Here is a 23,693-nt window from a genome sequence, read left to right as displayed (position 1 = left end):
GTTTGAGGTAGCTACTAGCTTACTGTAGGCTAACGTTAGGCCAGAGTCATGTCCAGAGTGAGTTGCCAACAGAGTAAAGTGTAATGTTAACAATACACGTTTGGTGATGTTTACGTTGCCTGTAAGAGGAAAAACTATTTCATTACAGATGCAGGCACCGAAATGAGGCAACACAATCTGCGTTGTGGTTCAGTCCGTGAAAAAGCCCAACTTTCGTAATAAAGTACATTTTGAATAATGACCCCAACGCTGACAAAGACCAGTGATTATTTGTAATGAGTACATCTCATTTTACAGGACCACATGGTGTTTCTCTGCAGGTTTCCTGTTGATGATGATCCATGTGAGTGGCCTCTCTCTCTCTCTGTCTCTCTCTCTCTGTCTGTCTGTCACTCTGTGCCTCTTACATACTCTCTCTTCCTATACTGTTCCCGTGTTCCCTGTTACTTCCTCCAGTATTTCTCCTTGCCGATTCTACAAAAACGGAAGGATGCAGAGAGCAAAGTTGCAAAAAATCCAGCAATCTGTCAACGAGTCCAGTGGCCACGAGGCAGCTGAAATTGGACTTGGCTGGAGCGGGATTGGAGGCCGAAAATTGATATAGAATGACACAAAGTGTCTAGAGGGGGGAGAATTTTAGATTGGCTCTCCCTCTTCGGGGGGAGTGGGAGGGGAGGACGGGGTGGGGCTCAATTTTGGTCTCTTACTGGAGACAAAATCAATTAAGGGTCCTATTTTTCCCACTGAATTCTCATCGAGCCAGTTTGCAGAGCGAGGACACACAGAGGCACAGTGTAGAGGAGATGATGACAAAATAAACACTGCTGCGGTGACAGGCAGCCCTGCACATACTGTAAGACTGACTGAGTATAAATAATGGAGCGGGCACACTAATTTTAGAAATTCTCCATATAATATTTCTTTGATATAATAAGAGTGTAAATCAGTTATGTTATGTTCCGCTTCAATTACTGCAAATATCCCATCTGACAAAATCAACACATCATTAGACGCCGGAGTGAGTCCGGCCTCGATGCTACGTAATCGATTCCCTTCAAACATATATCTTCATGAAGAATGTCATGTTTTAATAACCGGAAAATGTTTTAAAGAAGTGCACCACTAGCTCCACTCCAACGTTTCTCCTTTCAAAGACGGATGGGTTTACACAGTAACACCTTAAACTCAGTGTGAACGCAAAGCACGTTGTACTGCAGTCGTGCAGGACAAAGGAACAACCCAAATCAGGAATGTGTTAAATTAAAAAACAGGAACAAAAGAGCAGTCAGGGTCAGGTATGTGAGCAGCAAGTGCTTTCAAGAAGGGACGCGAACACCCTGCATCCTCCTGTTTGTTTTGGACTTAGCATCTCAGCCGCGGCTCTGCTTGAATAATTACATTCACAGACAGAGTCTCAGTGACACCCAGTCACAGATGCCACGCTGGGTTAACAGCTTAACCCCCTCACAGCATCCCTTTGAATAAACCCACAAATAAATGACTGATATGAGAGCGCTCATGTTGATGTGATGACGATTTTTCAACCTGATATTTCAACCTGAGTCAGTTTGTTTGTTCATTGTTTGGTTGATTTGTTTGTTCAAAAATTGGTGGACGGCTGGAACATGGGCCAGGAAAGACCCATGAAATGTTGGTGTAGATCCTGAGGAGGGGGCAGATCCATTTGGGATATTTTCCCACATTTTCCCAACTTCAGCTGCTGTACTGTGACAAATGGGGCAGGATAATTGGTAGATATCACCACTGGGAGGCTGATATAACATAATATCTATAAGGATTGTCTGAATTTAAGGGGACTGTTGGACCTTGAGAGAGGTTTTGCTCTATAGAGATTTTAAATGATTCATTTAGGTATCTTTATGTGAAGGAATATCCTTCTTTGAAGCCCTTCATGTACAGCAAAGGCTGATCTAAAACATATCTCACCCTGGGGTCCTCAGGTTCATTAGCTTTGCTTCCTGTTGCCGCTACAGTCCTTGAGAGCAGCACCTATATCCCTCCTCCTCTTATAAAATCCATAAGAATCTGCTTTGTTATTCCGCAGCAAACTACATGTAAGAGCAGCTTCAGGCTAATGCAATCCCTTCGTCATGCTTCCATTTCCACATAATGATTATATCCCAGGAAGCACATGAATTTCATGGATTTATCCACAAACCAGAGCGGCAGAAAAATCGACCAATATTGAATATACGTGCTCAACAGTTATATACTGTAGACTTTCTCTGTAGAAATGGTATATTTTAAAAGGTTACACTTTTAATTTGATGAGCGTGTTGAGGAGAAAGACATTCTCCCACAAACAGATAGGTATTTGTTCACGAATCCACAATATAGAGAAACAGATTTACGATGCCCTTTGCAGCCATGTATAAAAACATCAGCCATTATCTGACCTTTCCTCATGAAGAAATCGATTTGTGTCCTGAGGGGAAAAAAATCTGAAAAAGAAAAATCAACTCAATACAAAAATAAAAAAGATAAAAACTCTAAACTTTTCTACACTGGCTGTTACTTCACCTCACTGTGTGGAGATAATGTCCTCCTCGAGGGGCAGGACAATACAAGTCATGAGTCATTTATATAATAACATTTGGAAACTACTGCTGCTGAGTTTGAGAAATTTGACATCAACGTGACTTATCTATTCTCTTTTGTCATGGTCTTGAAACTTGTAACCTCCACCAGCGTCAAGTTTTCACTTGTGTCCATTAATATGTCTAGAAGCATGTTTCGCTTCGACTCGGTGGAGGGAAGAACCCAGGAAAGTTTGGCGTACATGCGGTTAAAGGTGTGGAGCCAGGACTTTTTAAACTTTTTTAAAAATCAATTTCTCACAGTACACAATGTGCTCAACGGAGTGCCCCTCTAGTTTGAGTTGTGTAATCCATCCCACTGAAAAACAAGTGGACTTTAATCTCTGTCAGTTACTCAAGGTTGCGCAGTGCTGACTTCTCGAATCAATTTGCAATTTAAAATGCGTTACAACACAACTGTGACACTGGCAAAAAACGAATGCGGACTTGACGTTCATGGTGAATTACACAAGTCACGCAATTTTCAAGGACCTGCTGATTGAATTTCATATCACACAGAAATTAATGCAAACAGTAGTTTCCTGTAAAAAAAAAAGGTCAGCATACATTACAGAGACACTGCATCTACTGTAGAGGAGCAACTAAATCCTGCAAACAACCGGTTGTCTGTGAATTCAGCTTTTTAATATGAATCCATTGTTTGACGTGAAGAAGGACTGATAGGTACAAATGAGGTGATAAAAATCTGCCAGAAGCGTAGCAAGGGATAAACGCGTCACATTCGCATGCAAGTCCTCATGCGAGGGAAAAGCGCATGTGTTCACTTTTACATCTGCTCACGCACTCCTGCATTCAGGGCAGATTGCCAAAATATATTTCATAGAGCCTTTCATCACAAATGAGATGCTGGAATCATTAATAAAAGTCAGAGTGTGTGTGTCTCTGTCTCATGCGCGCACACACACACACACACGCGCACACTCATCTTTATGGACCATTGATAGCAAATTCATCAGTGGCTCACGACGATAGCGACGTCTAAGCTCTGACTGATGAAGGCAGCCTGCAGTGTCAGCTTCAGTCTGTGAGTGCTTTGCTCTGGATTAGCTAGTCAATTCTCACGAGCAGAATAATCTCCCTGTGTTGCCCGAGGAGATGACAGGGTCACGCCTGATGAAAAGGAGAAGAAAAACAGAAAAGCTGAAAACACACCCTGCTTTGGGGCACTCCATCATAGAAATCTCACTCTAATATTCTGTATAAAGTGAGAGTGATGAAGAGAGATTGGTGTTCAGGTTAACGCATACAAGGATGGATGATGAGCACATCGGTAAGCTATAAACTGAATATACAGACAATCTACATACTAATTCCACAAACATCTGTCTGTCTTTCCGTTCATGGAACGTGTATATCAAGGACTATTCATCTTATCGGCTTCACACGTGGCATGTAAGGCCCCAGGAAAGTGCAGCGTCTAATTCAGTGCTATTTGGACCCATGATAAATAAAATGAAAATGTTAATAAACCGGTGATCAGCGCTCTGTAGCAGTCAGTGGGGGCGGGGCAGTGTTCCTTCACTCTGTCTTCTCCTAAGTCCTCAGATAAACAACAGCAGTAGCCGGTAACTGCGTCAAACCGCAGGTCAACATCGCTGCCAGATCATTTTGATAATTTGATAACTTTTATTTCATTACTCATTATATTCATATTATTCATTATATATTTGCACATATCGGACTGACACAGACATTCACGGGTGCTGACCTCTGTCATCTCAGCAACATTCGTAGACTTTAATTGCATGAAAACAATGACTATAAAATCTTCACTGTAGATAAACCAGTTTTCTGACTTCACTCTGCCCTACAGACTGTATTTAAAAAGCTCTGTTGCAGTATATTGGAAACCTGTTATGATTTGAATAATTTTGGCAATTCTGAAATGGCTCCAGAAACATTACCACAGGCCAGGCTAACATCCCATTCCAAACAGGCACGTTTAGAGCGGGCACTGCACTCCTAGAAAAGACTAAGTTTAATAGAACATCCTCATATTTGAGAAGCAACAACCATCAAAGACATTTTGCTTGATAAATGAGTATCAATTAATCATTTTCAGCCATCTTGTCATTTCTCCTCGCACGGCTTCGCTTTCCCCAAACAAACAACAATCTGACTTCTTAAGAATCTGAGGCCGTCGCCATTCATTTACGTCAAAAGATGTCACTCGCGGCACGACTCCCTAGCGCCTCCAGTCAGCCAGTGTCGATCAAGTGGTCTCAGCTTTACCATCACCGAATCTGACATCCACATGCTGGCAAGCCTATTTCATGCTTCAGGTCCTTGAAGTAATGGGGGCTGAACTTGGCGCAAGAGTTGGGTTAAAACAGAGCTCGACAGAGAGCCCAGAAAAGTGATCAGAGAGAAAGATAGGCAGTAATCTCAGCCGCATTCCACCAATATCTGTGTCCGCTGGCTTTAAACCCTCTCGCCTGTCTGTGGATGGTATCAGCCGCACTGGCTAGAGCCTGTTCTGCTCTCTGAGAGACACAAACAGGCACACAGCACTCACTGTGTGCCTGTTTGTGAGCTGGACAGATTTGCATTTTTTTTTTTTTACTTCAAAAAGTATTTTTGTTTGGTGGACAGAGCACATTGAGCAGGTTTATGACCATTTATTTTTTATTTTTGGCGTCCCTTTTACAGAGTTACATAAGCAGCCCGCTCTCTGCCTCATCTTCACAGTCTGTACCAAATTGACACTAATCCGTCATAAAAAAAAAAAAAGAAGTGTTTGTTTAAAAGTCGTTCTCCCATCTATGACGTGAAACCCACAAACAGCCAGATTACTGTCCTTCGGAGGCTGCAGATGGACAGATAGAGTGAACAGCTTTTCTTCGTCACGGAGATGAGCAGCAGGGCTTCCATGAAACTGGAGGAGGTGCTGCTCAGGCCATGATGGATGGATGGTCGGATGGAAGATAATACAGCTGGTATAGAGGGATGGATGGGGCAATTAAAATACAACTAAAGGAGGGTAAAAACAAGCAAAAATGGAGACTCTTTCACAGAGGTGATAATGAAGGTGCAGGCTGTGGCAACTATCCTCCTCCATGATCTCCTAATTATCTGCGATATATTTATCATCCTCCTGTGTTTTGTATTAGCAGGCATTCAGCTGGTGAATAAATGCTGCTTCAGGATACTGTAATGGCGGGAAATGTCTACTATTTGCTTATTATAAGGAGATATAACTAATTATATGTACATTGCTGTCTGAGTTGGTGCTTTTAATGAATCGCTGTTTCACTAATGTGGATTCTCCAGCTAGAAGCTGAGGGTTGAGGATTTATTCTGGACGGCTTATAAACCCGACATGATGTGAATGTTAATTGGTTGCACCAGGCCTGGCACTGCTGCTTCGGTTATGATATGACCTGTACTGGTTGTTTTCAGAATATAGCCTAATGCACGAGGAACATATGCAATAGAAATAATAAACAAGTTTTGAGAGATTTCTGTGAGTGTGACCAGCGTCTTCTGCTGATCTCTTTACATAGAAAACATTCAAATTCAACCGACTCTTTCTATTAGATGGACAGATTGGTGGAGACAGCTAGCCGAGAGGTGTGAAGAGTATGTGTGTCCATGTGTTTCTGTTCAGAAAGGACCTTCGGTGCTAAAGGCTAACGACGCTGTTATTCATAATTAGGAAAGTCACTGTGTCATCATGGAAGTTTCATCAAACCGTGGATGAGGTAACTCCGACCACTGTGATGAAACCCTGCACTTCTTCCAATCCACCTCACACAGAAACATATCTGTTGCCAAAAATACCGTCGACTACAAACCTCACGTCAAGATTGACAAATGAAATAAGGACAAATGAGGATGAATTAAAGTACAGCTGTGTCAAAACAATCCCAGCCCCACTGTGAGATATTCAATTTTCCCAATTTTGGGGCTGAACTTAATGTAGCTAATGGTTGTGGAGTTACATTTGTTGCCAGTTTTCACACTGAGCAGGGGCCTCTGCTGAGAGCTTCACTAAATAAAGCTGCAGGACCGAAAAGTCTGTCACTGCAAATGTGAGTTTCCTTTTCGATGAATTACAGACAGCGAGGTCTGTCATCCAGCCATGTTTATTTGATTAGCTGAGGAGGAACAGACGCTGCCTGAAGACCACAGCCCGCACTGGGATGAATTTGATTTGTGACAGTGACAAAGCAAGCAGCAAAAAAGTCATCTGAGATTTTGCATTTCTGCAAATGTGATTTTGTGCTGAGGTCTTCAAACGGAGAGAGAGATGGGGACGTAATTAAGACTCCAAACAGTCCATCCTCAATGAAATATGAACTTTATGCTCTTACAAAGTCGAGGCAAATCTGACTTAGCATGTTACCATGATTATTATAGCATAGCTGCTCTGCTGTGAACTTGTATCTGACAGGCAGGTGATTATCTTTAACTCGTTCTAAATTGTCTTCTGTCCGCCACAATGTGAAAACACCAGCCCGCCCCCGAGGGAGCTACTTACTGAATTCACTTGCAACACAGTTGGAAAAAGAAAGCAATTACGCAGCTAGGAATAAACTCAGCTGCACAAGCAATTACGAGATCAAACTGAGCCTGCGAGAAGCACACGCTAACACATACATGTGCAGACTGACGTGTGCACATGTATAAACGCAGATGCACGCCCACATTGCTGACCTGATGCTCAGTGAGTGTCAGGTCGGTCAGACATTAACGAGCCGTCCAGCGGGAGCCAGCAGCAGCTTCTGTTTCACAGGCTGCTCTACAGAAGTTGTTAATCCACAGGGTTAAACCCACTCTGACATCATGTCACTCAGCTGAAAACACCACTTCCTCTCTGAGTGACAGCCCTGACACAGAGAGGAGCGACGTAATGTGATTAATCTGATGATTTTTGGGTGCTGATGCTTGACTGGCAGCTTGACTGGCAGGCCTGGCAGAGCCGGGGAACCGGAGGTTTGATGTGGACGTAACACGGACAAGATCAAAGCCTTAACATTTCCTCATTTATTCTGCAAAAAAAAATTATTAACACCAGCAGCTTTGATTATACATAATCTGCTGCTATGGTTACAAGCAGCAGCCGGTGCATGACTAATACTGTCCAATTCTAGCTTGCAAAGACAGACCACAAATTACCTCAGAGGTAATCACAGAGGCTGACAGAGAAACGTGAGACGGAAAGGTGAGTGACTGAGCACAATTGCAAATAAGAAAAGCACACCTGAGATAGTAAGTAAGGCAAAGATGGCACCAAAGCACTAATTGTGTCACCACTTCACACTACACCTCGACGTCAGGCTTGAAATTGTTACAAAAACTAAGTGCTGGAAAAACAGTTTGACCAGTTTTCAGTGTTTCTCCCAAACTGAGTTCAACTTAAAATTCAGACAGAAAACAGACGACTAATCTGTCCTGCTATGTGAACTTTGACCTTTACGTTGTGGCAATTTTCAGCTCAAGGTTGAAGGGCAGGTGAACTACCAGTATGCAAATAAAATGCAGGTATTTGGAAGCAAAACAGTTGGGGGTGGAGAACTGGATTTGTTCTCACAATTGCAACACGGTTGTTGTAATCTAACGCTTTTTCAGATAAAATTGTCTGAAACCAGCTCGGCTGACGCAGCAAAAAAAAAGGCTCAAAACCCCAGACCACAGTGTTTACTATAGAAACACAGCACAATAGCTTCTTTACATAAAACACTGCTGTGTGGACGTCACTGTGCCAGAGGCTGTGGTCTATTCACTGACGAGTAGTAGAACTGAGGATCACGGTCATATTTGTCAGTCTTTATGACTTTACAGGTCAAAGTTTGGATCCCAATGTTTGTCTGCAGAATATAGAAAAGACAGAACTCTACCGGTGGAAGAAGAGTCATAGTCTAAGCAAACATTCATGACAACTGACTGATAATTATTAATTTATATATGCAGCCCCCTGTGTTCACGAGGTGAGTGCGGGTTAAAGTCTCCCAACGGCTCTGCACCAGAACAGGTGACTGACTGAGTGAGTCACGATCGGATGTGACACCTGCCAACACGTGAACACGTTGCTCCTCAAGCTAAAAACAACACGACAGATATCTCCTCCCTGGGACACTGAACAAAGCACCTTTAACATTTTCACAGGAACACATTTTTTAAAGTGCAGGAGTGAAACTCAATACATGATCGAGTCCAACAGAGCAAAGGGCAGCGGCTGCACTTGTTGCCTCCGCTCACTCACCAGACTTTCCCTGCTCGCTGTCTGACTTCATCCCCTCCCCGGGGGGCGGTTTTCCAGAGGATTCCAGGATCTGTCAGGTGTGTGTCGGAGACTTTCAGGACAGACACAAGGACAAAAATAAAAAAAAATCCTCAGCTCTCACTCAAACCATGACCGTTTTATTTTATTACCCACTAAACTCATGCTCAGCCGACACCAGAGAGTAAATCCAGAAGCTGCCGCAGTGTCTTTCCCTCTCAGAGTGTGTGTACCTGTTCAAGGCGACTCCCATGCGTTCAGCGCTACAGTACAGCCCCTCCCCCTCGACTCAAATGGTTTACTAGGTGAGGAGGGGGGAGGAGCTCCGTAGAGCTGTTCTCATGATTTTCCCACATTACTCAAACATACACACGCTGATGAGGGGAGGAGCAAAGCCGAGGTGTTGGTTTACAGGCAGGCGGGTGTCAATGTGTGTGTAGTCCAACACCTGCAGGCTTCACAGTAACAGGTCTGCCAGCTGTTGACTTGCCTGAGGGTCTCGGTAATCTCATAGCTTTTAAAGAAACACTCATGGGACCTCGAGTGCTGTTAAAATGAATAACTGTTGTCCACGAGAGACATTTTAGGTTTTGCTTTTATCTGCATTTTTCTTGCTTTGTCACTTTCAGCAAAAACACTTTGAGATCAGGGGAATTTTTGAAGTCATCAGTCCACATTTTTGAGGACAAACATGTACAAACAAAGGGAGTTGTACAAAGTAAATTAAGAGCTTAGGCGATGCATTAATGGGCGGATTTAAAGCTACAACCATGGGATACACACAGGATATTGTTGCCATTTAGTGGATTGAAATACAGCTCCCCATTAAATCCTAATAAACTGGATGTGTTTTCCTTTCATTTCAAAATCTATCCTTTAAAGCCAGCTACATTTTAGTTTAATTACATTGTGATCATTTCTCTGGTTGGCATGGAGAGTAAGCAAACGGTATCTATTAAACAACGTTTTCACTATTAGAGCAAATGCAGGTGTAATTATACGTAGTTTGTTCACACAATCTGTTTAATCTTGTTTTATACTCCGGCCCTGCAGTGACCTGTCGGTGGAGGCAGGCGGGGGAGTGAGGATGAATGATGTCCGAGTAGTCAGACAGAAGAAGCCCTCATTTAAAGAACAGTGATAAGTCTATATGCTTTCATTAAGGCTTATTAATCTCCCTGCAAGGACAAAGATAAATCCTGTTAAAATGAGCAGAATGATGAGTCAGACTATAAATGTAATCCCAACAATTTCAGTGCGTGTACAGAATTACTCATAAAGAAGGAAAAACTGGAGAACAAAAGGTTTATTTCAGACTGATAATTTATCTTGAAGCTAGTTTCCTCACTACTATGCTACAATATGCAGGTTGTGTGCCAAAGTACTGTTATGAATAAATGATATTTTATCATGTGCTCAACTCACTTTGAAATTGAAATGCTATTGCACAGTATGTGTCACCAGAAAAGTATTGCAATACCCTGCTAGTAAAAACAGAATACCCCATTTATTAATATCAGTACTTTAAGAATGAGTCTATTAATAAATACCAAATTACCCTTGAGTTGCGTTGACAGAGAGTGTGTGCGCACAGCTCTGCTTTCACTCCCTGTAGCCATGATGCAGTTGCCAACTGTGTTTAGCTCTCAAGGCTGCAACCAAACCGCTAATACAAATGCTTTTACTGACCGTCCGTGGCTTTCCAACAAAACAGATGCAAGAAGAGAAATATGTCCGGCAGTCGAGGCAAGGCCAACGAACGCCACAAAGCCTTCTCAGTGAAAAGTGTTTGAAACCTGCACAGACCAAGGGAGGAGAAACGTCCAACTAGTCAGAGCATCTCACCGACATTATGTGATACATGACATGATTACATCAAGTTATTATGATGTAATCATTCCAAAAAGTAAAATGAGTGACGCTTATTTTTTGAAGAATTAACTTTGATGAGGCAGGTAAGGGCAATAATAAATATTAAACTATTTTTATCAATGATCTCCCCACTACTTCTTCAGAATGTTGTGTTCATCTTTATGCAGATGATACGGTAATATATACACATCTCAAACTAATTTAAGATCAAATCATCTTTAAAGTCCGATTTAAATAAAGTACAACACTGGCTCGCTGCTAACAAACAAACACTTTATAAAACTTAATCTAATATGGGGACATATTTCTAAAACATTAGAACAAAAACTAAAAACTACTCATGTGTTATTTCCTGTCTTGATGGGACTCCATTGCAAAGAGCTGAACTCATGAAATACCTCGACCTCTTACTTGACCCTGGACTGACATGTAAATGCCATATCGATTACACTGTGAAGAAAATGAACTATACTATAGTATAAGTGTTCTTAATTGATATAGACACTGTTTTTCATTCACTGTAAGAAAGAAAGTTGCATTAGAACTTGTTTAACCAATTCTTGATTATGCTGATGTTGTATATCCGACTGCATCTTCCTCCTCTTAAAGTAGCTCATAATCGACTGAGAAGATTTGTTATTGACTGTCCAACGCATCACTGTACAATGTACAAAACCCTTAATCTACCCTCTACTACTCTAAGAAGACACTGTCATTGGCAGTTTATTTTTTTAATGTAAACATTCCAGTTATCCTCAATATTTAAGACAGTTAATGGTACCTTTCTCCTCCAATTATCAATTGAAACACTCTACGCAGCTCTTTTTATTTGTTCCAGCAGTCTCTAAGTCAATAGCCAAGAAAACATTTATGTTTAAAGCTCCTTCTGATGGAATAATTTACCAGCAAAGATTCGATCTTTGTTCAAAAATGCCCTGTCTTCTTATTATGTCCCCAATAATAATACCTATGATAATAAGTATGACAATGTTCTATCATTTATAATTGTATCAATGACAACACTGACATTACAGACATTTTGATCCATTTAAAATTGATATTTATTTAATTTTATCATTATTATCATATTCTTTAATTTAAGTTAAATTAAAAATAACTCATAAATTCAGGGGTATGGGACGTCAAATGAAAGACACTAATACCTTGATCTAATTCTGTACAATATTCCAAATATTAATTCAATACACATGTATAAAAAAACAACAGAATATAACAACTATAATACAATACTACAAATAATAACCATGAAGTGACTTGAATCAGTTCAGCATATCAGGGTGCTGAACTTTAATCCACTAATTGTTATTAAGGAAATGAGAGAAAATGTCTCCTTTATGGAGGTTTGTGCGTTTCAAGTTTTACATTAAGCCAGTGGTTAATTAAAATCAGATTTAAAATGACAATTAATGAGAACAGAGTCTCGTTCTGTTATCTATTATTCTGTGACTTTTGCTGATGCCTTATGATTTTCCCTTGGGATCTTTCAGTATCGGTGATATTAACATATTTAGGCAGGTATAGAATCAAAGTCATAATTAATACTAAATGGAGAAATTCATAATTTAAAGAAACCCCCATCTCATAATTACATGTTAATTAACAGTATGTGTTGGCCACACAGCCGCTCCACCCACACTACAGTACAGAAGCCATCTTGTAGTCCAAACTCTCTGAAGCTCCGTTGATCGACAAGGCCACTGAAGACACAACCTTATATAAATATTATCTTACAACCAGCTTCCATAACAGTGCAGCAAAACAATGCAGGCTGTGAAAAACTCATGTAACTAAACTCTTGTATTAGTTTCAAGTTATCTCTTAATTAATCAAGAATAAATAACTTGTGATGGTTAATCACACGGCTCATTGGAGCCACCATAACTCCCCACTGACCAGAAAAGCATGTTCTGTGCTCTGCAGTGGCAAATCACAAAACCCTGAGTTCACTGTTTCTCATCCAGCTGGTGTCAAAAGGTCAAATTCAGGAAACATCCAATGCGATTCATTTTCACTTGAACACAAGCGTTTTGGCTTCGTTTCAGCTTTACCCCACGTCCGTTCTAATGCCTGAAAACTCATATAATGTGACCGCTCCTGTACACAGGGCATGTGTGTGCCGGTCTAAAAAAATAAAACATGCATGTGCCGGTGTAGACAGGAATTGCTTGAATTTGAGAATCATTCAATGAAGCATTGCTCTCTCTAAAAAAAAAAACTAAAGCAGCTGAAGAAAATACTCTTGTCTATTGTGTCCCTGCAGAATGGGCGGTGTGGAAACTGAATACAGCTCCGGCTCAGAGAGGGTTGTTTGTTTCGGCCGTTGCTCAACGGATACACGCAGCAGATTAAAAGCTGGAGGTACACGCACAATGGGCTGTTTACGCTTTTGTGAGAACAGATGAGACTGTGAGTTTTTTTTGTTGTGAGTGGGTGAGCATTTGATGATTTCACTTCAGGATAACACCCAAAGAACACTCAGCAGAAAGCAGGCGGAGAGCTGCTCAGCCTTTTTTTTTTGCACGACGCAATTGAAATCCAGCCATTGATTTTGGTTGGAACTTATTTTCTCTCTTACAGTCACAAGGACATTTCATGAAATGGTAGCAAACGCCTTTTAATAGCAGTAAAGAGCAGTGCTGCAGTAGTTAGAGTGGCTATAAAGGACATTGTGTGCCTCTGCCTAGAACCCAATGGTTTAAGATTAAAAACCCAAGGATGAAGGATGACTCAGCAATTTCCCCCGGAACAAAAAAAGCGAAACTCAGAAGGAGAATCTGAGAAAATATATAATAGTGTCATTTATCATGTGAGGCTTTGGGTTGTAAAGTTATTTAAAGATCATATCATGCTGGCAAAACTGTCTGCTGGAGTGGCTGAGGGATGATTGCAGGGCAACTCCCTAAATACGGGACGACCTGCGAGAAGGTAATTTTATGACAAAGAGGTGATGCCGGCAGGATCATTACTGTTATTCTGACAAATACCAGCAGTGTGCGCGGAGCACATTACACATCTTTCCTTGCTCAGTAGATGGCAGACTACAACATATCAATTACACTATTCTTGTTCCAGACCTGTTGGGACATGCTAGCCGAGTGTTAGGCAATGAGGAAGCGGTGCAGCTGTGGCTCAGACACTTATGAAGATAAAGAGCTAATCAGCAGGTCTGTCGGGTTTCATAATTAAAAGAATGCACTTGGCTCACACAGACTGTTTACACTACATTAAGACAGCGTCAAATCACAGTGCAGGGATTGCGGGACAACAGGAAATTAGCCTTCAGAGACAAGTATGGCTTGGAATGCGTAATCGTGACAGTGTAAAACTAAATTCACCTGTCTGAAGCGGTTTGGATGAAATAGCTGAGGCCAGCCTCGCTCTTTGTGTGATGCAGCATCATGTCGCACGAGCAAACACATAAACACACACACACACACACACACACACACACATGCTTCTCTCAGGTTGTGAGATGCCAAGAGGTGACGAGCTAACAGCACTATCCCTTAAATGAAAATCAATGGAAGCAGCCGGTGTCTCTCGCTCTGCAGGCGGCTTGCACAGTACCTCAAAGACAGCAGCTCCACCAAGAGACCCCCTATCGTTTACTGTAAAACAGTGAGAATGATATCCATCTTTTTAATGCCAGTCTTCAGCACCACCTAACTGCTGTTATTTGCAACAGACAATGAGTGCGTTACTGGAAACCATATCTTGATATATTTTTCCTGATTTCCTGCTCGCATGATTTTTCCCCCAACTCTGCAGCTTGCACTGCAACAACAATGACCCCCTACGAAAGATCAGCCAGCGAGTCACTGAGTGTGAAGTGCCAGAGGAAAAAAAAGCCTCAGAGAGTCCAAAAGGAAGAATGGTCCGAACAGGAATATAGTATCACTTGTTCCAAAAGAAAATAATGGGAAATGCCACAGTCGTGTCGTGGTAATAGCAGGCTGTGGATCACATAGAGCAGAAACCTGCGGCTGCACTGTTTCCTGAAGCATGGTACCAGGCCTATCAGTAATGTTGAAGCATGTGTTTTCCTTCGGCTGTCAAATGTGTTTTCTATCTGCTTTACATTGGTGTGGGTGTGTTGGTAGAGATACTTTACGAGCAAGAACATCGGTGGTAGATAGTAACTTATCTGTACACGAGATAAGATGATTACATCTGATATGCTAGTTAAATGTACAATATGTTACTTTGGCTGCTGTAGTGGTCTCTCAATCAAAACAATCACATACTCCCTAGTTTGATAACATTATGAGAAGCGTTGAATCATGGGAGTTGTTGTCTTCACTACCATTGCCGATGAAAATCTCCCTGACAAGACTCAGACAAATCATGTTTATGGACGAGGTGATGTATTAAAGTGTTATCCACGTTAGGCAGCAAACGGCAATGAAAGATAGCGATCTTTACGAGGAAGGAAAAACAGGAAGTCGTTACCTTGATTAAAAAAATTGTGGATTTCTCCGGGTTGAACATTGTTGTAAAGATTTTGAATAATGTAAGAAGTCAACAAAATATATAACATAGGTCTAGCTGCTTTAGACATTTTAATGAAGATTTGTTACATGTTATTACTACTTCTATTCCACTATATTTCAGAGGGAAATGTTGCACATTTTACTATAAAATATTCATTTGATAGATACTGCTAAATTACTTTGCGGCTGGGATTTTACAGAAAAGTAAAAACCTACATCAAGATCAATGTATTGTATTTTTATAGGAGAAGAGTCATATCTTTTCTCTTGCATTTTTCTTTTGACCAGAGGCCTGTGTGAAGGGTCACCCACTGTGTGGTCTCAGTCCGCCCATCCGAGCCAAAGTCAGCTGACTCCTGTTATTGCACTTTATAATTTTGACACTTCAGTGCATACATAATGGGCCACACGTGGATAACTGCAGGGGATTGACAAGGAATGTTGAGGTTCAAGATTTGTTATGACCTTCAGCAGATTGTCGTTTCCTCTCCCATAACCTCCCTCCCAGCCCTAATCTCTCTACTCCCTCACCTCAGGCTAAGCGCAAAAATGGGAAGGGTGGGCCAAAGTTAAAATGTCAACTTGAAGTATTCTGTTTGAAATGAGACCTAAAGGTGTGCAACCGCATACTGTTGATCTTCACTCTATCTCCTCATCTGGACTTCTCGGCCCTCTCATACTGTGGATCCCACATTCATACTTTTTCCATCGACTGACGCACACCAGCTCCTTTAGGTCACCTCTTCATCAGCTTTGTTACTTGGCTCTCTTTGCTCCCACCTTCATGGTCAGTAATCAGTGAAAAGTAACCACCAGTTGCCACTCGGCTCCCTTCCAGGACTGCCAGCTCAGACAGCCACCGTCCCTCTCCACCATCCCCTCCGCTGCCAATTCACCAGCACCAGACGCCAGCACAGCTTAGCTGCCTGTGGGCCTTTTAAACAGCGATTTGAAGGGCAGGCAGAAGGTATAACAAACTATTTGGGTGTTCACTTCATGTCAGAAATAGAAAATACACCTGTAGTAGCACCTTGGCACAGTGCTGCACCTTGGCACAGTGCTGCACCGTGGTGTAAATCCAACATCTGATGAGGTGTAGGTGTTAAGTGAAAACTGTTTTTATTACTGCAAAACAAACCCATTCAAGATCTCAGACAGGGCCACGCAAATGTAAATTGACAGAGTATTTTATTCAGAGAGATCAACCTGATTAGATGTGAAGGTGCTCATTTCCACCCACGTCGGCTCACACTCAGCGATAAACCAAGATTCTATTAGAGGGCAGGGTCAGATAAAGACAACACGACACTTTATCAGAGATAAGCAGTAATGAAGAGCTTGAAGGAGCCAAACACCCACAAACACAGCTCCCACGTCAGGTTAGAAGGACACCGTCAATGATCAGAGCTTAACACCTATGAGGATATTCTTCATAAGCTTTGTCAAAGTCTTCAAATCACACGTAGTGGATGAAGTCTACAAAACTGACTGATCCACACTTTGATAACAATGAGCAGTTAATTGAACAGCATAGCTCCGTATCTAACTTTAAACTATATTACATATGCAGAATGTGGCAATGTTAAATCGACACACCATACAAGGCTGATTTATTTCTATAAACCAAGGTGTTGTGAGTGTGAATGGATTCTCAGGTGATAAGAAAAAGAGCATCTGAAGGGGAGCTTAAGTTCAGTGAAGGACACGAGAATAATAGATGTTTGTGTCTGTGGGAATTACTCTGATGTTGTAGTGAAAACAAGTGTTGCAGGAGCGCACACGCACACGCACACACACAACACACACACACACACACACACACACACACACACACACACACACACACACACACACACACACACACACACACACACACACACACACCCACACACACAGTGTAGAGCTATGTCTTCATGAACATCTACATTGATTTCCTGGAGACTTACTCTCACCTTAACACAGTCACTACCTGCCTAATCGAAACTCTTAGTTTAACCCAAACCTAATTTGAACCTTAACCTAATCTTAGAACTTATCTTTAAAAAATTGAAATTTAATGATTTACATTATAGGGACTTGCTTTGTTTTTTGCGCTATTATTATAAGGACTTTGCATTGACTTCCATTCATTTTGAACAGCCTAACCAAAACCATATACCCCAACCTTAAAATTGACTGAACCTGAACTTAACCTAACCACAATTTACTCTTACCCTTAACCTCAATCAGCTTTGGTCCCCATAAGGTCTACTAGTCCTGACAAGGTAAGTGTTTATGCAGGAAAAGGTCCTAAAGATGTAACAAAAATGAGTACACAAAGAAACACACACAGGATTTCTTTGGGAGTAGAAAAATAATGTTTCCTTTGATGACGGCTGCTCAAATAAAGCCTTTCTAATCTAAACTGCATGAAATTTCCCTCTTTGACGTTATGACCTTTGAGTCCCACTCGCTAACATTCCCTTTAAAATGAAGACGTAATAGAACGTGGCAAAGACCACAGCTAATCAGAGGCCTTCGATGTCACAGACGAGTGCACAGAAAACATCTTTGTCTGTGACTGTGGCAACACAATATCTGAGATTCTAAAACCACATCTCTGATACACAACCCTGTTACATGTCTGTCATGGTTATATCACTGCAGTAGGTCTGTATAACTTGTCTCTTCCTCTTCTTTTCTTTGGTGATATGAGCAGTCTGATTGCATCATGTCAGTAGCTGCTGGATTTTGATCACTGAGTGACCACGACCACTTTGACTCACATGTAAAAAAGCCAACAATAACCACTAGGTCCAAGCATTTCTGAGTGGCAATTTCTGATGTGTGTAAATTACAGTGGAGAGGCCTGGATATTGTTGCGGGAGGCAATTTAAATGCCACTCTCCTAATGCCTATAAGAGGGCTTCGGTGGGGGCAGGCGTTTTGGAAAGTGTCAGTGCATGAGAAAAATGGAGGTGCTCAGCAGAGACCACTCCACGCATGCACCTCCACACACACCTCCACACACACCTCCACACACACACACGCCTTCTTAGTCTTCATTGTTCTTTTGTATATTTCTGTCTCGCTCTCCCTCCTCCCCCTTCTCTGTGTGACTTTCTCTCATTAATCAGAATACACACGCGCACACACACACACACACACACACACACACACACACACACACACACACACACACACACACACACACACACACACACACACACACACACACACACACACACACACACACACTGAGTCCTCCTGTAATCTTTCACCTTGTCCTCCTCCTCATGGAGAACTTCACCTCATTTTTCCCCCCAGTTTCTTGCTCCTAAGGCGATCTTATTCTGGACGCCCTGTTTGACTTCTTTGCACCGACCTTCCTATTTGAACCAGCCCGCATGCCAAGTTTCACCCAGGTGGTGACATCACGGCCAGTTAATGTGCAGAAGCAGCACCTGTCTCCCTAATGATACAGTGCTCGCTGCTTACGTTTGCTTCCCCTCTCCTTCTCTGTCTCTCTGTGACTCCCACACTGCAGACCTGAGATGAATCTGCTGATAACAGAGCGGCTCAGTCCCCTGTTCTCGTTCTGATGAGACTTGTGGTGATACATACGTGGCCTTTGCCACTGCACTGCTGGCTGTTGGTGTGTGTGTGTGAGTCCTGAGTGTGCACATTTACAGCACCCATAAAGGAGACGGCATTCATGTCCCCATACAAAAGTTGCAATTTAAAAGTGTGTTTATACCAGTGACCTGGTCAAGTACGGTATCTGCTCTCGTGACTTGGGTTAAGATAAGTGCTTAGTTAGCTAGTTAAGATAAGATGACCCTTACACAGACTTCAGGTGGTAGAAAGGTCATGGATAAAAGAAACTATGGTTTTCATTGGTAAAAAGAGGAGAAATGAAGAGTGAGTTGTCCAAGTTTAAGTCCTTTGTTAACAATCCATAAAGCCTGACCACCTCCCAATGCAGAATTTGTCACAATATGCTCTGTCACTTCACTTCCTCTGTTGCACCTGTAATGATTACTACAACCACTAGGGGGAAACGAAAAATAATAATAATAACAAAACACAAAAAAATTATAAAACTTACAAGTTTGGTATTCACAACCTAACTTGGGTAGAAGTACATCAGTATTTGCAGCAAAATGCACTTAAACACACTTGTCCTCTGCCTTGTTGCTGCCCTGGTGCTGTGAGAACATGTGAAACTATGACTTTGTCTCAAAGAACTGTCGCCCATGGGATTTGTTAATATGGCACAAGACACTGAAAAAACACCGAAGGACACCACAAAACATTTCCAGTCTTTGTGATGAAGCAACAGATGTAACAAACACCACCCGACTACGATGTCACGAGGGGGAAATTATGGTTTCTCCGAGTCAGACATGGCAGTGAGTCATTAGCATCATCATCCCAATCATGTGACATCAGACAATTTGCCAAAGAGAAGCAGTTCCAGCCATCGCATTATAGAAGTTATTGTGATACATGTTTTCTATAATTTAGTATGATGGTGAAGGATGTTATAAGGGTTAGGGTTAGGGTTAGTCAATATATTATTAAGTCATATTTATTAGTAATTTTAACGACATTATATACTGTTGGTTAATTAAATTTACATGTAATTAATTTTAGGTTTATTTTGAGTAACAAATGTAAAACTTAAATCTGTCTAAATACGTATTCAAAAGAATAAGGACAAACTTTAGGGAAGTTATCAGTTTGCTTAAAGTTTTACATGTATATTCATGTAAGTGAAGTTCTACCACTGCCCATCATACAGTATAATAACAAGTTTGTACTACAGAGTAACTGGAAATTGCAACACTGCTCCCTTTTTTTCCCCAAACACGGCCTGTGAGCACTCTCACATCACAATATAAACAGACACAAATAGTTGAGAGGAGAGAGATGGCAGCCAAACAGAACCCTACGCAGGCCCACTTAGGAGAAAGGGGCCCCTGGGGAGTGCCTGGGTGACACCAGACCCACACCCCAGCTGGCAGCTTTACAGAAGTTAAAACTTTATCCTGTAGTTACTAAATCCAAGAGATGCTTCTGTACTGGTGCCATCGTTAGCTACTTTGATCCTCTCTACAAGACTCGGCGCCCTTGAAACAAGCTTTTGTCATCAAAGAGCTGGAAGATGGAAGCAGACGACAGACACACTTCTGTTAAGTGTGTTTGTCTGGAGAGACGATAACGTTGACGTGAGCCTCATCAGACCACCGGGTCAGAGACGAGTCTGGGAATGATTTAAAGTTTATCAGCGGGTGTTTGGGACGGTTCAGAGTGATTTACAGCAGAATTAAAAACAGGGCTCACTCTGTAGCACGACAGTACTAGATGTTCACAGAGCCCTATTGTAGCATTTAACTTGTGCCAGAGGCTTAAAATATAAAATTATAATGTTGCTGTTGTACAAATACCCAGCAACCATGACACAATTAGGCTACATAGAATATGGGTGTAAATAGAACAGACTAAACTTTAATTTACTCCTATCTATAAAAACCTATAACAGCATTGTACTGTATTATCATAGATTCATACATAACGTAGGCCACCTTTAACTGTTAATTAAATTTGGTAAAAAAAATGGTATTGAAGGAACTACAGGATAACGTTTTTCTTCTTAAAATGACTTTATGCAAATGTCTTACATCTTGCTTATAAAGGGAATCGTGAAATCATATCTGTTTTAACCTTTTATATGTAAATTAATGAATGTAGTTAAAACTAATGAATCAACCAAAACAAGAACAGCTGAGGGTTTAACAGGCTGAGACTAAAACCATGGGGATAAAATTGCAATGAGCTTTAGATTGTTCTGGATGTTATTCCATGTTCCATGATCTATGTCATACAACCATCTTCTTTGTTGTTATGGACTTTCTTATCCTGGATTGTGCTTTGTCTGTCTCTTATAACATCAACTCACTGAGTTCATTAGCAGCCAGGGGCGGCCTGGACCAGCAGCAGCAGTCCTTGTCAGCCAGAATAACATGAAATGGATTCATCGTCCAAATGACAGGTGCAAGCAGCCAATACTGAAATGGAAAAAGAATTGAAGACTGACTGCAGAAGTGCTACTATAGCTACTCTTGCTCTCAGACCATGATGTAATCCAGATGTACCATGGGTAAATTTACTTTATCTCAAGCTCAAGGTCTCATTAATGCACCCTTGGTAAAGGTTATTGTGCATGTGAGTGCATGAATTCTTGTGTATCAACTCTCCTTTACTACAACATCCACCAGAACATCTAGCCCAGTGGCACTGAAGCAGAAAACCAGAGCCTGATGGGCTCTTACCTTTGTCCAGGGAGGCGTCCGGAGAGTTGAAGTCCATGAGGCTGCTGATTTCAGTCTTGTAGCTGAGGTCAGCTGCTGGCGGCTTTTGTCTCGCATGGGGAGAGGGATCTGGGAGAAGGACAAATAACAAACAGGGTCAACGTAACATCCAAAATGAGAAGAGATGAAAAGACGCAGGAATTCGTCGGCGTTCTTAGAGATAAGATTGGAGCTCAAGCATGTGTCGCTAGAAGAATGAATTGTCAAAGAAAGAAAATACCTCTTGAGCTTTTAACTGTTTAATAAACAGAATGTCTCTCCGGCTAATTTGACCTGGTCTTGTATTTCTGTGTGTTTGTCGCAGCGTGCTGAACTGACTCACAGAAACTCATCTGAAGCTGTGAAATGTTTTTCTAACAAACCTGAAAAATGGCCGTGAAGACAGCAAGAGCAAAACAGGAGTGAGAGAGAACGCCTGCATAAATGTGCGATGCATTCAAATCCTTATCGCAGCTTAAATGTTGTTTGAATAAATTTTAAAAAATACACTGTGGATTGCAACTAACTAATGCAGTGTGTGCTGGACACAGATGGCATGAGTGCATTTGGGAAACAGAATGATTAATGCAGCACAGCGCACCAATCAACTCCACACCATCCCTCTCAGTACGTAATGAACTTACTTACTTACTCCTTAAACTGTACTTACTCCACAGGAGCTTAGCATTCATCAGCTCAGACACTGTCTCCAGGGAGAGCGTGAACGCTTGGCTATACAAGCTTAAATACATGCGGGCGCACAAACACTGGCGCTTTCGAGGCCGCTGGATATGAATATTTGCATTTTTATGACCAGAGCGATTTCTGGTGGGGTTCAGTGGTTTCTAATATAGTTTTTTTTGGCTCCCACTATAGTGGCACGCAGTGAATGCATATTGACTGCATCGCTCCAGGTCAGCTCACATGACTTTGTCACTTCATCATGTGCAGTTTACTTTCCTCATTCTTCCAGTACAGCTCACATATGCACAAAGAGGGTTTTTTATTAAGTGTCACTTTTTAAGAAGTAGTAGTTTTTGGTTTGGCAAAAGTAGGGGCAACAATATTAGAGCACATATTATTAAATAATATTGATTCTGTAATTCTGTTTTGCTCACACACACACAACCACAGAATAACATTCACTTTCTTTCCAATCTGAGTCCATTGGCTAATGTCCGACCACAAATTAGCCTCTGGGGGCAATGGCCGATATTTGGGGCTTCTGGTGTAGTTGACAGTGGATAAACAGGCCAAGACTTAATCTTCCATTTTCCACAAACCCTTTACAGTCTGATGAGTTAATTTTATCACACGAGTCAAATATTTCTTCACACAAAAAACAAACAGCAGTACTTCTTTTAGGTGTTTTAGGGCTAGACGACTAATCTGTTAACGGCAATCTGCATATCAATGAAGACCAATTTTAAAAGCCGATAGCGATGTATTTCATTTCAATGTGTTCCGCCCCTTTTGCTCTCTGCACCAACTGTTTACCTGCGAGCCACCAAAGCCTGCTCAAATGGGATTGGTCAGAAACCAGACATGGTTTCCGGCGCCAAAATCGTGTCCCTCGCCTACAGATTCTACATATTCCCATGCATATAGAGATTATGTTCCATCAAACAACATCTCTTCCTCTTCACTCATTCCTCTCTGGCCTCCTCCTCTTCTCTCTTTTTACTGGTAGAGTTACTTTCAGTAATTCAGCCCAGATGTGTCTGGGCGAGGGGCTTGAGGTCCGGGAGGGTGCTGTCATTATGGTTTGATTAGTCATCACGCTTGTTGCTGGTTGGTGGACTTATGATTGAAGGTGAACTCTAAGTCTGTTCTTTTTAAAGACTGTAGATCACTTGGCAACCCAGCACCTTGCAAATGTATAATTTCTTGACTTGCCCATGGTGCAGCCTCTGCTACCAGGAACACAGTAATCCGTTTTTTTGGAATAATGTAAAAATCCACAGTGCATTTCTGTCAGCTGGCTTTAAGCTGCTGGATGGTAGCCTAATGGAAATGTTTAATCTTCCCTGCATCATGCCTTTGACAGGTCTTCATCAACATTTAAAATGTTACCAGGGGAAATGGAAAGAGTAAGGCTGGAAAAAATGCAAAGTAAGTTTTAAACCATGACGGTTGC

The 23,693-nt window shown here is 41.6% G+C and overlaps 1 protein-coding gene across 4 annotated transcripts in view; it reads right to left on the bottom strand.

Moving 5' to 3' along the window:
* Nucleotides 1–23,693, bottom strand: part of LOC118111005 (kazrin-like) — a 171,049-nt gene that overhangs the window by 28,279 nt on the left and 119,077 nt on the right. For all 4 annotated transcript variants that reach the window (XM_035159217.2, XM_035159218.2, XM_035159219.2 and 1 more), the window contains exon 4: nucleotides 21,539–21,646. In XM_035159217.2, coding sequence (XP_035015108.1) covers nucleotides 21,539–21,646 — 108 coding nt within the window. The remainder of the gene's footprint in view (nucleotides 1–21,538; nucleotides 21,647–23,693) is intronic.

Source organism: Hippoglossus stenolepis, chromosome 6, assembly GCF_022539355.2.
Source record: "Hippoglossus stenolepis isolate QCI-W04-F060 chromosome 6, HSTE1.2, whole genome shotgun sequence".
In the NCBI taxonomy this organism is placed as follows: Eukaryota; Metazoa; Chordata; class Actinopteri; order Pleuronectiformes; family Pleuronectidae; genus Hippoglossus; species Hippoglossus stenolepis.
Note: the sequence above shows the minus strand (reverse complement) of the source record. Positions and strands in the feature narration are given on the sequence as shown.